The following is a 14,474-nucleotide window of genomic DNA, read 5'->3' on the forward strand; positions in this document are numbered from 1 at the left end:
GCGGCCAGACGGGGAAGTGAGATGCAGCAGGAGGAGGAGGAAGCCCGCCGAGGAGGTAGGAAAGCCCTACAGGCGCCGCCGGCAAAGTTGGTGCCGGGATGGAGCAGCGCTGGGGGTTTTTTTGGCGGGCTTTGCTGTTGTCTCCGAGAGCGAGTGAGGCGGCACTGGGGAGCCGCCGCCCGCCGTTTCCCTTCCTCTCCTCGGCTGCATCCGGGAGGTGGACGAGCGAGCGGGCGAAAGGGACGCGGAGTGAGCCTGAGGGGGAAGTAGGCGAAGCGCAACAGTCGCTCTCTTGATTCCCTCTTCCCCCGTTTTCTCCTCATAGACACTCGGGAGGGTGCCTGGCTTTTGCTCTGCCCCCCACCCCGAGCCGCCCTTTGGCTTCTCAGTTCCGGCAGAGCTGCTCCCCGGGGGGCAGCCGGGAGGGAGGCAGCGACGACGGCACGGGTTCCTGCTCTTCCCGCTCTGCCGCCGCCTCCTCTCAGCCCCTCGTGATGTAGGGCTCCAGATGGAGTCACCTCGCGGTTTGAGTAGGTGGGAGGGGAAATTTTTTTGGGGGGGAGGTTTTCAAGCCTCCTCTGCCTGCACTCCTGGTAGGGAGAGGCGGCGGCGAAGACGACAACAGCGTGGGTGGGGGAAAGAGCAGCTCTGAGGCGAAGATACACATCCGCTGGGGCTGCCAACGCCTTCCTCCTCGGGAAATCCGCTGCCCTCCCTCAGCGCGAGGGGAAGGGACTCTGGCGCTGAGGAGGGAGGATGCAAAAGCAAAGCAGGGAGTTGGTGCTGCACCGCATGTTCCTGCCCCTCTGGGGTGGGTTGCAGGGTGTGGCATCCTGCCTAGCGAGGTTTGGGTGTGCGCAGGGCGGGAGAGGAAAGCCCTCTTTCCATCTGCAGGTTTTTAATCCCAGCAGTGGCTTTCTCCTTCCTGCCGAAGGTTTAGTTGAGCCCCCCCCCCCCCGGAAGCCGTCGATCCCCACCTTTTGTTCAAATTTCCCTCATTTACATCCCCTCCCACACACGCGCCACGACGCAGGAATGTGATCCGCGTGGGGGCAGGAATGAGCTTACATTATTACAAAAAAACAGTAATAATTGAATGCAGTGACAATAATTTATGATAATAAAGAGTGGACACATAGTCCTACAGACACAACCGGCCCTTTGAGGGTGACCAAACTGCTGATGCGGCCCCCGATGAATTTGAGTTTGACACCCCTGCTCTAGTGGGTGAGAGGAGAGCGCTTGCACCACTTCTGTTTCCTCCTGAAGCAGGAAAATGGCATTGAGCAGCAGGAGGGGTGCAGCAGGGCCCCTTCTAAATAGAAGGCCATAAATAAATGGAACAGTTGTTACCGTCGCAAGGAAATGTTGGAAATGCTTAAACTCAGCTACAGCAAACATGTAGGAAGCAAACCAAAGGGCATTGCTGGAGACATTAGGCAGCCCGGATTGAATGTTGCACGCAGGCAAAATTGGATTTGTGAACCCAGGTCACTGGTAAGCCAATATCTCTGCCATCCTCTGTTCCTTCATCTACCAAATTGCAATGCATGTGTCTGGGTTCTTACAAGAATGAGAGGTGCAATGATTATCAAAGAGCCTCCGTGTTAGAAATAGAAATGTTAAACTAGTAAAAAATAAAATGAAAAATTAACCCTCACTATTCACATTTGAAGTCTTTCATGTCCCTGGCTTGCCTTAATGCCCCAAGTAATAGTCAACTGTCTTCCCTGTGTCATTGGAAGGAATTTGGGGGGCGGATCTGAGTCACTAAACAGCTGCAAGAGTCTGGCATGGGGCAGATGCCGTTTTGTACAGGCCTTAGCCGGACTGTAATGAACAAATTGAAGGTCTGAGAGGATGCACCTGAAGTCTTATGGCCTGTAGGGATTCACTTTTCATACAGTGTTACCTCGCAAGACGAAATTAATTCGTTCCACGAGTTGTTTCGTGTTGTGATAATTTCGTCTTGCGAAGCGCGGTTTCCCATAGGAATGCATTGAAATTTAATTAATGTGTTCCTATGGGCAAAAAAAGGTCCGTCCCTCGCTTCCCCTTCCCCCAGCTCGTCCTCCAGCCTCGCGTCCGGCAATGATTCACCCGCCTAGCCCAGGAGCACCAGCAGTCACATGGCTGCTCCGGAAAGTTTTAAGGCTCTGCCGAGCGCCTCCGCCGCTCGGCCCAGGTCCAGGCAGCTGTGCGGGCGGGGAGGGGGAAGCAGGAGGAGGGCCAGGGAGAGGCTCCCTCCCTCCTTCCCCAGCAGCTGGACCCTCGCACCCAACCAGACAGACAGACAGCCTGCAGTCTATGCTACTTTGTCTTGCGAAGCATGGCCATAGAACAATTCGTCCTGCGAGTCTCCCAAAAAATTGCAAGACGCTTTCGTCTTGCAAGTTTTCCGTTGGACGAGGCATTCGTCTTGTGAGGTACCACTGTATACAGTTGTAGCTTGGATCTCAAATGCTTCGGCTCCCGAACGATTGGAACCCGGAAGTGAGCGTTCCGGCTTTCGAATGTTCTTTTGGAACCCAAACATCCGACGTGGGTCCCGCATGTTCTGATTGGCTGCAGGAGCTTCCTGCAGGAGCTTCCAAAGCTGGACTTTGGTTTCCTAACATTTTGGAAGTTGAACAGACTTCTGGAATGGATTCCGTTCGACTTCCAAGGTATGACTGTATAGTATGCATTGCTGGATGGGATATATTTCTTGAATTAGAATAACTGTGCAGATAAGGAAGCTGGAGGGCAGAGCCGGGTTTCCAGTTTGTCTTGCAGAAGTCTGATTTCAACCACACATGTGCACACAGATGGTAATCGACATTTCTTCCTTTCTAGCGTATTTGTATGGCGATGCCTTTGAAGGTCACTTTCCTCCAGTTCCGCTCTTGCTACCACCGCCATGTGAGTGCCAAACAGGGATGCCTCCCAAGACCTCAGCAGGCGGCTTTGTTACAAAACGCTGCGTAGATTCTAAATGTGTGAAACTTGACCTATGTTGGATGCCACAACCATCCCCCAACCATTCAACCATTGCGAAAGAAGGAAAAATTACCATATTTTTCCATGTATAAGACTAGGGTTTTTTCCTTTAAAATGTCCAACAATTCTGGGGCGTCTTATACACGGATAGATCTCCCCCCCCCCCAATTTTCTTAAATTGGAGTCCCCCAAAATAGGGGTGGGTTATACATGGGGGCCGTCTTATAGACGGTAAAATACGGTAATTGATTTGGTCCTTAAGACTGAAGGATGCCCAGTTTGGTTTGCACTAACGGCTATCTGTCATGGGTGCTTCAGGTGAGATTCCTGCATTGCAGGGGGTTGGACTAATGATTATTGGGGGTCCCTCCCAACTCTTATGATTTGAAACCTCTCTTGCTGAAAATCAAGTGTCCTAATCTGCGAAGCCCATAGTGCAAACTTAAGCTCCAGTAGCCTTTTTGACAACAAAACAAGTTGCGATTTGAAGATTATTTTTAAAAAGTATTCGTGTTTTCATAAACCAAACCATTTTGAAACCACCCACAACAAAACCTTATTGGGCAAGGGACGCCTTCGGAGTAAAGAAAGCTTTGAGCCATGGCTATTTTTATACTGAGCAAATTATTATTCCCCCCCTCTCCTTCCCAAATATTTCTGGTTTTAAAAATAAGTTCATTTGCCAGTTTTCTATGAAGTGCCTTTTGAAAGCTTTGCCAGTGGTACAGGATTCCTGCCTGTGTCTGCTTTCTACTCTTGGTGCTACAACTTCCACAACTGACGAGGGCTGACAAAGTCATTTCCCCTCCTGCTCTCCCACTCTTGATGTTCAATTCTCTCTTCTTTTGCTTTTGTATTTTATTTTGTATTTTAACTTGAGTCTCAACTGGTTCTTTTAACAAGAGTGGGTGGGGTGCAAGGAAAGTCTCATATATATAGCTGCCCGTCAAATTAAATCTGCCACGTATCAAATGCAGTCTTGAGGATAGGAGTGGAGGGCTTGTGGTCCTCTGGAAGTTGGTCAGCTCCTACTCAGGTTTCCATAAGGAAAAAGGGGAGATTATTCTCTTTCTGGTCCCCTCCCACTTGCAGAAGAACCTTTTCCCGCTTTGTTTCTAGGTCGGGGCCAATAATGGCAATGCTTTCATAAATAAACCTTCCTCCACCTTTGTTCCAAAGATTTGGCAAACAATTCGGCAGCTACACACAGGCTCTCAGGCAGGGGACCAAGAAGCTGCAGAATTTTGTTCCTCACCCAGAAAAATCCAATAGCAGTGGTAGAACATGCCTCCTATACTTAGAAGATTACAGGTTCAGTTTCCTGTACTTTACAGGGAGGAAATGGAAAGATCCTTTTGCCCCAAGGTACTGGGTTTGGGTGCTATGGTTAAGGCTGCAATAGTTAGCTGGCCACTGAAGGGAAAGGGCTCCTCCTATCCTCTTTGCCAAGTCAGGCAGGGCCATCAGCAGCTGCTGAAAGAGGCCACTGCATCCTCCTTTGCTAGCAATACTCTACAAACAGATAGCCTCCCTGCATAAGGACAAGCAAGGGTAAGCAGCTCCACTCCTAGGTTTAAGAGAGAGCCAAAATAAAACTGGAGAATTCTCCAGACGGGTAGGAGAGGGGATCAGCGTCTAATGTGCAAAAGTGCTACCATTTGTTGAGAGTCGATCAATAGAATATATTAATGCCTTACATGCCTCTATGATTTCCGACACACAGGTCCCTATGCAGTCTTATTCCCATACTCTTCTCTGTTAAGGAAGCCTTTCTGTATTAGGCAGTGTAATCATATTGAGCTGTTGATGTCAGGTGGTCACCTTGTTTGCCTATGTTGTAATGCTGGCCTTTTCATATTGATTGTATCCCAATTCTTTTTTTAAAAAAAAACAAATAAAATGTGACAGAATGAATTGCTATGTAGTGAAATTGTGCAAAAATATTTAAGAGCAATAGTGTGTGTGTGTGTGCCAGGAAGAGATTTGTTTGTATTTGTTTATATGGTTTGATTTTAGGAACAATATACTCAGACCTGATGCTGTATTATAATGTAAATTAAAATAGTACTTGCATGAGTTTATTTTTCAAGCGATCCAGTAAAAGATTTATGATTTGAAAACAGCTGCGTGTCAAGATTTTTCATTTGAGGTTGGCAGCGCACCCAAAACAAGCAGACTGGTCTTTGCCCGGCTGCCCCTTCTTTTTACAGCATTGATTGCAGACAGCAAATATCTCATTTGTCAAAAGTTCCCAGAACAGATAAATAAAAGCTAGTGACTCATTCACATACTTTTTCGGGGGGGGGGGATGATTTTTTTTTAAAAAAAGAGAGTAGAAGTGGCTGCCCTTTTATTTTGTCACATGATCTTGAACAGGGGCCGGCAACCTGCAGCCCATGGGCCACAAGCGGCCCATGGGGGTCATTTAAACGGCCCACGAGCTGCCCCCGAACCGAGCTGCCCACTCAGCGAGTCCCTGTGCGCTGCACTAAACCAGCGCGGAGCGGGGACTCGCTTCCACGGTGCCGAAAATTGCGTATGTGCAGATGCCAGGAATCACGACTGTGCAGGAGGACCTTGCCGACTCCTGATCTTGAACACTAAATCAGAGGTTGCCAATATGTTGTCCGCGAGATGCTGCTGCCTTTCAACTCCCATCAGCCCCAGTCGCCATGGACAATGGGGTCAGGGATTCTGGGAGCTGTCATCTGTAAGACTCAAATGGACTTACTCGAGTATTTCTTCACTAGTTAATTGGAGCCTTAAGTGGCATAGTACATGTGCCAATCAACCACCATGCATCAACTCAACATACTTTTCGGTGGAGAGGATTTGCACATTCAAGCTGAAAACACGTGCACCTGTAATCTGACAGTGCCTTCACTCACGAATGCACGATGCTTAATTTGCTAGACAACACACAACCATTTAAGTCTATACGCTTTATTGATACTCAAATTGTTTTGTTTTTACATTTCACAATGCATTCCACAGACTTAGTTTAATACAGCTTGAACCGCAAGTGTATACATTTTTTTTTCCATTTTCAATTTCTTGCATTAACAAGGTTTGAAATTTCCAAACGACATTTGCAGCATCGGGGCGCAACCCACTGACCCATGCACAGGCGCCGAGGATTCCGAGCACATCGGAGAACAAGCATGCTGCGTACTCCTTGCCAGTGCCTTGCAAGGATCTTGGGAATCGCACCTTCAGAAATTCCTTCCACAGATCCAGAGTTTTGAGAGACTGTAAACTTATTTACTCAAAATAGACTATAGGAGGTTTGTGCAGCAAAAGTTACGGCAGAAAACTGTGTAATGTGCAGGAGAGTTGAGTGTTTTCTTTCTTTAATAGATGCTAGTGTTTTCTGAAGATTTAAGATAAATGGAGCTAAAACAAAACAAAACAAAACCCAGTTCCGTTCTCCAATATTCCAAGCACTGTGGAGGAGCTGGACACCCTAAGCTGCTGTGAAACACTATATATATATTTATATATATAACTTTTATATTGGCAATTGATAAAACAGTAAAATTAAAAAAAGCACAATACGGCTACACTCGATACCAAACGGGCAAGGCTTTTTAAGCTTGCTTTAATGGCATATTCTTCTACACATCTCTCTTTTTTAAAAAAGAAAATCTGCAATCAACCTACACAGACCAGAGACAGTGCTAAACTGAAATGCTCTCCCTGCACTTCACTGGCACTGCGCTGTCTCGAAACGCAGCAGGACTACCTTGGCTGAAGCATAAAATGTACAGCTCTCCAATCTGTTGTGTTAACCAGTGCTGCACACGGGAGAAGCAAAAGAGGATTAGGTTTAAATCCATACATAGCAGCTTACAATACTTATGATGAACACACATGGCAGTCAAGAACAGGTTATTTCCTCCCGCCTCAAAACACTGCGTTGCTAAAAAATAAAGATCTGTGAAATTGCACTGCAATGTCAAGGTTTTGCTATTCGCTGACCCTCCCCACGTAATCCAAATGAATATGCCTCCCCTTCCCCACTTAAAAGATGAACTCCTATTTTAATAAAAGTTGCTTTAGGTTTTTCATTCGGCTTTGCGCTTCAACCCGGGGATTTTAGCTTGGATCCTGCAAAGAAACAAAAACAAGCCGTTTAAAATGCTATGCCTCCTGCCTTCCCCAATAACCCATAATCCCCCCCCCCGAGTCTTTGAAGCTCATTTGACATAAAACCAAGCCTTTACGTGGCATTGGTCCAGCCGTGTGGAATGCTCTCCCAACAGAAATGCAACATGCATCTACTGTTTTAACTTTTAAATGATGGCTGAGAATTATCCTGCCAGTTAAGAAAGCATTTTTCTGCAATAGTTAGCTAATGATCTCCAATTTTAAACCTGCATATTTTTTTTTAAATTGTACTGTGGCTGCTGCAAACCACTTTGATTTTTAAATTTTATTTATGAAATTTCAGTGTACAAGTACTTTTTTAAATATATAAACAAACAAATCAACCTAAGCAGTCCAGTGTAAAAAGTGCAAGCAGACAAAGAGGCTGCAGCAAAGAGATTGGGGTGCTGACCATCAAGAAGCAGAAAGAGAGAGAGAGAGAGAGAGAGAGAGAGAGAGAGAGAGAGAGAGAGAGAGAGAGAGAGAGAGAGAGAGAGAGAGAGAGAGAGAGAGAGAGAGAGATGGCACACAGAAACCCAGAGGCTCTAGTGAATTTCAGTTTTGACCTGAAAATACTTTTCTTTGCAACCTCAAATAAGAGTGATAAGTCACCCATAGATGGTAACAGGTAGGTAGCCGTGTTGGTCTGGATCGAAGTAAAATAAAAAAAATTCCTTCAGTAGCACCTTAAAGACCAACTAAGTTTTTATTTTGGTATGAGCTTTCGTGTGCATGCACACTTCTTCAGATACCAAAGATTTGGAAGTTACAAGAAGCACAAGTTTAATATGCTCATTCAGCTCACATTCATCTCTCTGCTGTGTGAGATTATTATATTTATCAGTTGCTTCCCCCCCCCCCCAAAAAAAGCGACTTACAAAAACAAAGATTAAAAAGAATAAAAACGAGCTAAAATACTTACAGTAATAAGTCTGAAAGTGCAAATCCAACTGAACCCCCCCCCCCCACGTTTTAAAAAATAAGCTGAGAGTTAAACTCTAAAGTCTTGAGTAAATAAAAACGCTTTTACCTAAAAGCAGACAATGAAGGCACCAGGTGTGCCCCACCCTGGGGAGAGCATTCCAGATTACAGGGCCTTGAAAGAGGTGTGTGTGTGTGTGTGCGCGCACACACACACACACACACACAAAACACACACACAGAGATGTGGTCTCTCACTAAAAATAATATTGAAAGCTATCAGCTACTTTAAAATTATCTTCAAAATTCTATATGCTCACTTTGCCACGGCATCTTTGACATTCTTGTTCACAAGTCCCAGGTAATGGTCAATTTGAACCTGGCAAGTAAAGGCACAAGGATTAATTACCATTTCAAAAACACAGGAAATCATCATCATAACCAGGGACAGAGGCTTCCTGCCACCCTAACAAAAAAGGAACATTGATCCCTATTCCACTAGGCCTTGAGAGTATATCATGTCTTCTGTATGTCTATCTATTTCAGAACTGTGCAAGGCTTTTCATTTAGTATAGGATTAGTGATGTTTTAAAGATTTGCAAAATCTTCAGTGCCTTTATTGAATTTCCCAATTTTACCAAATCAGCCACAAATTAAGGCAAATTTAATACAATTTTCATAGGATGTCTGTACGTTTATGCCTGTTAAGCTTCCTTGTTGGCCAGGCATGTCCAAAGTCCATTCCAGGGGCCTAATCCGGCCCGCCGGTCGATTTAATCTGGCCCCCGTGGCAGTATATGTCCTGGGGTAGAATCTCAACAACTTTGGGGTAAAATCCTAAAGCTCAACAACTTTGGTCGGCCCTCACGCATGTTCACTTCATCAAATCTGGCCCTCTTTGAAAAAAGTTTGGGCACCCCTGTTGTAGGCCCACTGAGCAAAATATACCATATTTTTCCATGTATAAGGCCATATTTTTTCCCTATTTTTTCAAGTTTAAAATTGGGAGGTCATCTTATACACGGATAGTGCATATGGGGGATTTCTTTAATTGGAGTCCCAAAAAATAGGAGTCGTGTTATACACGGAAAAATACAGTAAATTTGAAGCCACTGTTGAATAGGGCTCAACAACTTTTGTGTCTGGATTTCCAATTTTTGAAATGCGGCAACCCTACCATTGAAGATGGTCTAGGAGGAATTTATCCATATATGGGGGCGGACGGGACCCACTATGTGTTTACTTGAAATGGTGCTCTTTTCTTCTCCTTTTACTAGCCTGTTCTCTGAAAGTCTTGCCCCCCCCTCCAACCTAGCTCACTGCCTTGCAGCGTCTCTAAAGCAGGTCATTTGGAGTGGATTCAGCTCCAAAGTAGTTTCCCAACCAGGAAAGCCTGCCAAGTCAGCTTAAGAGGGACACCCTCCAGAGACTTACATAACCCCAGCTGAGCAATAGGAACAGCAGCAACTAAGTAGATCAACAGGAGAAGAGATGGGATTGTGTTCTGCAGAGCTCTCTCAAATCTTTTTTGCACACAACTTAACTCTTAATCGTCCCAATTAACCGTCACATTTTTGGTGGAACGGTCAGAGAATATGCGCCACACCGTACACTCACCTGGTGCTTTTCATAAATAATAGGAACACTGAAGAGCGAAATCAGAGCTGGAATTGGGGGGGGGGGAAGAGAGGGAACACAACACAAGAAACATCTGTAAGTTTTATGCAAATGCAGGGATGCGGAAAAGATCAAGTAAGGTGTGTGAATGCAGGCTAAAACAAAAATACGAGGCTGCTGCAAATAGCCCTTGCAACAGGCAGCAGTCTTTGCATTCTGTAAATATGGGATGCAGTGCCCCCAAACAATGACGGGGCATGTAATGCTGAGCTGGACAAGCAAAGCAAGGTCCCGAACTACATCATCCAGAAACCTATGCACTCGCCTGAGCTACTTAAGATAGCTCAGTCGGTAGAGAACGAGACTCTTAATCTCAGGGCCATGCAAGATTCCTTCATTGCAGGGGTTGGAATAGATGGTACTTTGTGGTTCCTTCTACGATTCTATGAAGTTGCCTTATACTAGGTCAGAGTATCATCTGTGGTGGCTGGCCGCAGTTTTCCAAGGTTTCAGGCAAGGAATCTTGCACAGCTCTATTTGGAGACTGATGGATTGAATTTATATACTGCCCTATACCTGCAAGTCAATGCCGGGGATTGAACCTGTGACCTTCTGGATGCAAAGCGGATGCTCTGCCGCTGAGCTGCAGCCTTCCCCTTACTTTGCCCTGTAAGAATACTGATCCTGATTGCTGCTATTGGCATATCAAGCCAACGACTGTGCCCAAGTCAAAAGGAATGGAATCAGCCCTCCTCTGCAAACCCCACAGATTAAAACATGACGTTTCTACGGCTTTCCCCACAAAATCTCTGCAGCCTTTGCCGATTTGCTCTGATGCCTCGGCATCATGCTGTGCTGTGACACCAAAATTGCGACAACACACTGCTTTCTCAGAAACGCTTTGCATGTTATTTGGTGCAACGTAGTATAGAGGGCCGACTTACCCAGTATCAGCAACGTCAGACCATTGAACAAGGCACCAACGTAGGTGAACACCCACATCAACACGGCAAACTGGAAGAAAAGAGAGAAAGCTGAGTAGGGATGCAGAATAGGAATGCAGAGTGACATGGGAATGTCACTCGCAGCAGCATCCCCCGTGGCAATTTGGCATTTGTCCCGACTCTTTAGGTGGCCTTCACTAAAAGGACTTCTCTGAAGGCGGCATGGAAAGATCAGGCAGCGAAATGGCAGCACTCCAGCCTCCGTATGTCAGAGATAATTATAGCCAAAAGGACTTGTAATGGGATCCTACAGACTTTAGCTTTGAGGTCCCCTGGCCATGCTGAGAATGACGAAAGGTCTCATAGGATTTCACGTCTGCTCCATCTCCCTGTGGTTCATGTGGCCATTTCGACCACAGAAGAGGTTCAAGTACAACCAATGAGACAGGCCCTACGCCATTAGATTTAGGGCTAAATAAATAAATAATTTAAATGCCACTCATCTGACTGGGTTGCCACTCTGGGCGGCTTCCAGCAAATCATAAAACCAAAGCAAACCACAACACACTAGAAACTTCCCTATGCTACTTCCATGCACTTAAGGTCACTGTGAGTTGCTCTTACCACACGGGGAATGTTTCGTTAGCAAGACACCCTCCAAGCAGCAAGCAAGGTTGATATATATTACGTAGGGCAGAGGCTTTCGACCTTTTTGGGTCCACAGCTTCCTTGACCAACTACATTCTTTCTGTGGCACCCTTGTGAGTCTCAGGAGCCCCGTTACGTCACCCCGTCCCTGCAGAGCCGGCAGCCCCTCACCCTTTTCCAAACACCCTGCCTTGTGAAGTGTTCACCCAGCAGTCTCTCCTCTCCCCTCATTGGGAGTCCTCTGGGCAGCTGCCGCCTCTACTCTCTGAGCTGCACCCCCCTTGCCCCAAAGAGATGTGCCTCCTCACACTGCCCCACCAGGGCCTGGGAAGCACCCCCTGGCCAGTGCCAGAGGCATCATTCATCTGGGGAGCTTGCAGCCTTCTGCTGCTGCAACGAACAGCTGTGCAAGCCTTTGGGAGGCAGAGCTGTGAGAGGGGATCAGAGGAGGGAGGGAAGGAAAGAGGGACGGAGGCCAGTGTTGCCCACAGCACCCCTGACCATCATTCAAGGCACCCCAGGTTGCCACGGCAGATGGGTTGAAAACCACTGACGTAGGACAAAACCTTTGTTCTCTCCACCACCACCCACTGCAGCCTCCTTCCTTGCCTTCCGCTTCCCAGACACTGTAAGATTCTGTTCCCAGAACACAGAAATCAGATGGTGGCAGCCATCAAGGCTGCCTTGGTTCTTTGTGGCCTAGGTTGTCTTCAGTTGTGGCAGCCAATCTGTGGCCCTCCAGTTGATTCTAGACTACATTACGTGCTATCCCTGGTTATTAGCCATGCTGGCTAAGGGCTGATGAGAGCTGGAGTACAGTAGCACTTGGAGAGTCTTAAGTCTAGAAGGGGGAAAGCAGCCTTGCAAAATCTTTAACTGCAGAGCTGTGGGTGTGCACAGCACCCACTTGCTGTGTCAAAGCGCCAGTCCACCCAGCCCAGCAGCTCTCCATTATTTCGGGCAAGGAGCTGGGGAAGAGCCACGATCCATGGTAGACCATCTTGCTTTGCATGCAGACGCTCCCTAGCACCTGCAGGTGGGGCTGGGGGAGAGCCCTGCCTGAAACCCTGGAGAGCTGCTGCCAGTCAGTGCAGACAATGCTAAGCAAGATGGACGAGTGGTCTGGCTTGGTATACAGCAGCTCGTTGAGTCTCTTTTGGTCCTGTTAACTTGACATCCTTTCCGCCCAGCTCACCAGGGACTGAACTTGAGAAGCAACATGGTCTGTGGTCTCTCTCCTCAAGGAGCTGGTGGCTCTTTAGGACTTGAGAGAGGAAACAAGGAGGGCCCTCCTCCTTCGGAGACAAAATGTTTACCTTTCCTAAGCAACTAGTTAATTGCAAACCCAAAACCCCAACCACATGAAACTGGAGAATCACCTTTACTATTCCAAATGTAACATGAGAAATAAGGGAACGAGACCAACATGTCCCGGGATGAGATAGAGCCCTACTAGTTCCCAGAGGGTTTAAGATCTACTTGCCAAGTAAGAAGGGCAGGGGGTGTGTGTGACCTGGAAGTGCTGAATCACTAATGTGTTGCATGTGGGGTGGTGGGTGAGAGTTCCCAAGTCAGCTGATTCCCACTCCTAATCTGAGGGCAAAACGTTCAGTAGGGGAAGGGCTCTCGGAACAAAATGACTAACGGCACATTTGCACAATCATTTACTTAGAAGTATTTATTACTTGGGCTAGGTTTTCTTTTTTATTGGATAATGTTCAAAGTAGGTTACAAGCCTTTAAGATAGAACTATGAACTGAGCTAATTTTAAAAAAGAAGTTCAGCAATGCATTTAAAAAGTAGTTTAAAAAATGGCAACTTAGCAATAGTTTATCCAAAGACTCAAGGGCACTGTTTTCCCCTACACCGGACAAACTTGGCCCTCCAACTGTTTTGGGACTACAATTCCCACCATCCCTGACCACAGGTCCTGTTAGCTAGGGATGATGGGAGCTGTAGTCCCAAAACAGCCTTGAGGGCCAAGTTTGGCCATCACTGCCCTACACCCTGTATATCTCTGAATTCTTGCATTCGAAGAAACCCCTGCTTGTGACCCTTGGTTAACCAAAGGTATCCTAAGTCTCCCAAAAAAAACGTGGATCTTCAGTTGTTGCTGGACTACAACTCCCAGCATCCCTGACCACTGGTCCTGCTAGCTGGGGATGATGGGAGTTGTGATCCAACAACAAACTTGGGAACCCAAGTTTGAGAAACACTGCCCAAGGAGAATATAAAGAAGCTTTCCCTTGGCACCTGAAATGCTGGTACTGTCACTATTAAATGGATACTCCTGGGACTGGTGACAAAGCGCCAGCAACCCAAAGGCCCATCTCCAGTTAACAGCCCTCTTGCTCTTCCCCTGGCAGCAGCACCTGCGGCAGAGGCTCCTGCTGAACACTTAAGCCGGCAGCAGCACACCTGTGGCCCTGTAGATGCTGCTGGGCTGCACCTCCCTTCATCTCTGACCACTGCATGCAAGCTGGGGCTCCTGGGAGATGCTTCTATGTAGATTTAAGATTATGCATTCTTGCCTTGTCACAGTACTTTTGACTTAAAAGCATGGTGTACACAGCACCCTGGGAAGCGCTGACAAGAAAATGCAGCAGAAAATGCTTGGTGGCATTTATCAGGGCTGAGGGCCATGTTACGGACAACCTTGCAGAGGCCACATGTCAGCAGCGGGGGAAAGAAGGTGTAGCCAGATGCAAAAGTAGGGAATCCACAAAAACTTCTTGGCATAGGAAGATGCATTCCAGCCACAGAAACACCAGAGGTTTTACATGTAGCCCTTTCCATTCTTCAAGGCCACATGCCAGGTAGACAAAAGCACTCAAGGAGTGTGTGGAGAAAAGCCAATGAAGCTAGAAGGGCTACAATCACTTGTTCACCGAAACACAGAGCCTGGAGTCCCCCACCCCCAGCATATATACCATAATCTGAGGCCTACAATTGTTGCAGAGTCTTTGACAAGGCCAGGTCATTCCGCACATCCATAACAAAGCATTTTCTGGTGCATAAGCCTGCCTTTTCCTCCAAAGGGTTAGAAACCTTGCCTGTTTAATCGATTATTTTATTTTTCTGTTGGAAGCTGCCCAGAGTGGCTGGGGAAACCCAGCCAGATGGGCGGGGTATAAATAATATTTATTATTATTATTATTATTATTATTATTATTATTATTATTATTACTATTCCCTGCAACGTGGCTGTTCATCACATTG

At 46.7% G+C, this 14,474-nt stretch overlaps 2 protein-coding genes across 8 annotated transcripts in view; one reads left to right on the plus strand and one right to left on the minus strand.

Moving 5' to 3' along the window:
• The window catches only part of EML6 (EMAP like 6), a 151,078-nt gene extending 145,980 nt beyond the window's left edge, over positions 1-5,098 (plus strand). For all 3 annotated transcript variants that reach the window (XM_060273134.1, XM_060273135.1, XM_060273136.1), the window contains one exon: positions 2,836-5,098. In XM_060273134.1, the coding sequence (XP_060129117.1) occupies positions 2,836-2,860 (25 nt within the window). In that variant the 3' untranslated portion in view covers positions 2,861-5,098. The remainder of the gene's footprint in view (positions 1-2,835) is intronic.
• An 808-nt stretch (positions 5,099-5,906) lies between these two features.
• RTN4 (reticulon 4) overlaps positions 5,907-14,474 on the minus strand; it is a 58,142-nt gene continuing 49,574 nt past the window's right edge. For all 5 annotated transcript variants that reach the window (XM_035110956.2, XM_035110957.2, XM_035110958.2 and 2 more), the window contains 4 exons: positions 10,608-10,677; positions 9,664-9,710; positions 8,367-8,425; positions 5,907-7,086 (listed from right to left, as the gene is read on the minus strand). In XM_035110956.2, coding sequence (XP_034966847.2) covers positions 7,044-7,086; positions 8,367-8,425; positions 9,664-9,710; positions 10,608-10,677 — 219 coding nt within the window. In that variant the 3' untranslated portion in view covers positions 5,907-7,043. The remainder of the gene's footprint in view (positions 7,087-8,366; positions 8,426-9,663; positions 9,711-10,607; positions 10,678-14,474) is intronic.

This window comes from Zootoca vivipara, chromosome 3, assembly GCF_963506605.1.
Source record: "Zootoca vivipara chromosome 3, rZooViv1.1, whole genome shotgun sequence".
NCBI classification, from domain to species: Eukaryota; Metazoa; Chordata; class Lepidosauria; order Squamata; family Lacertidae; genus Zootoca; species Zootoca vivipara.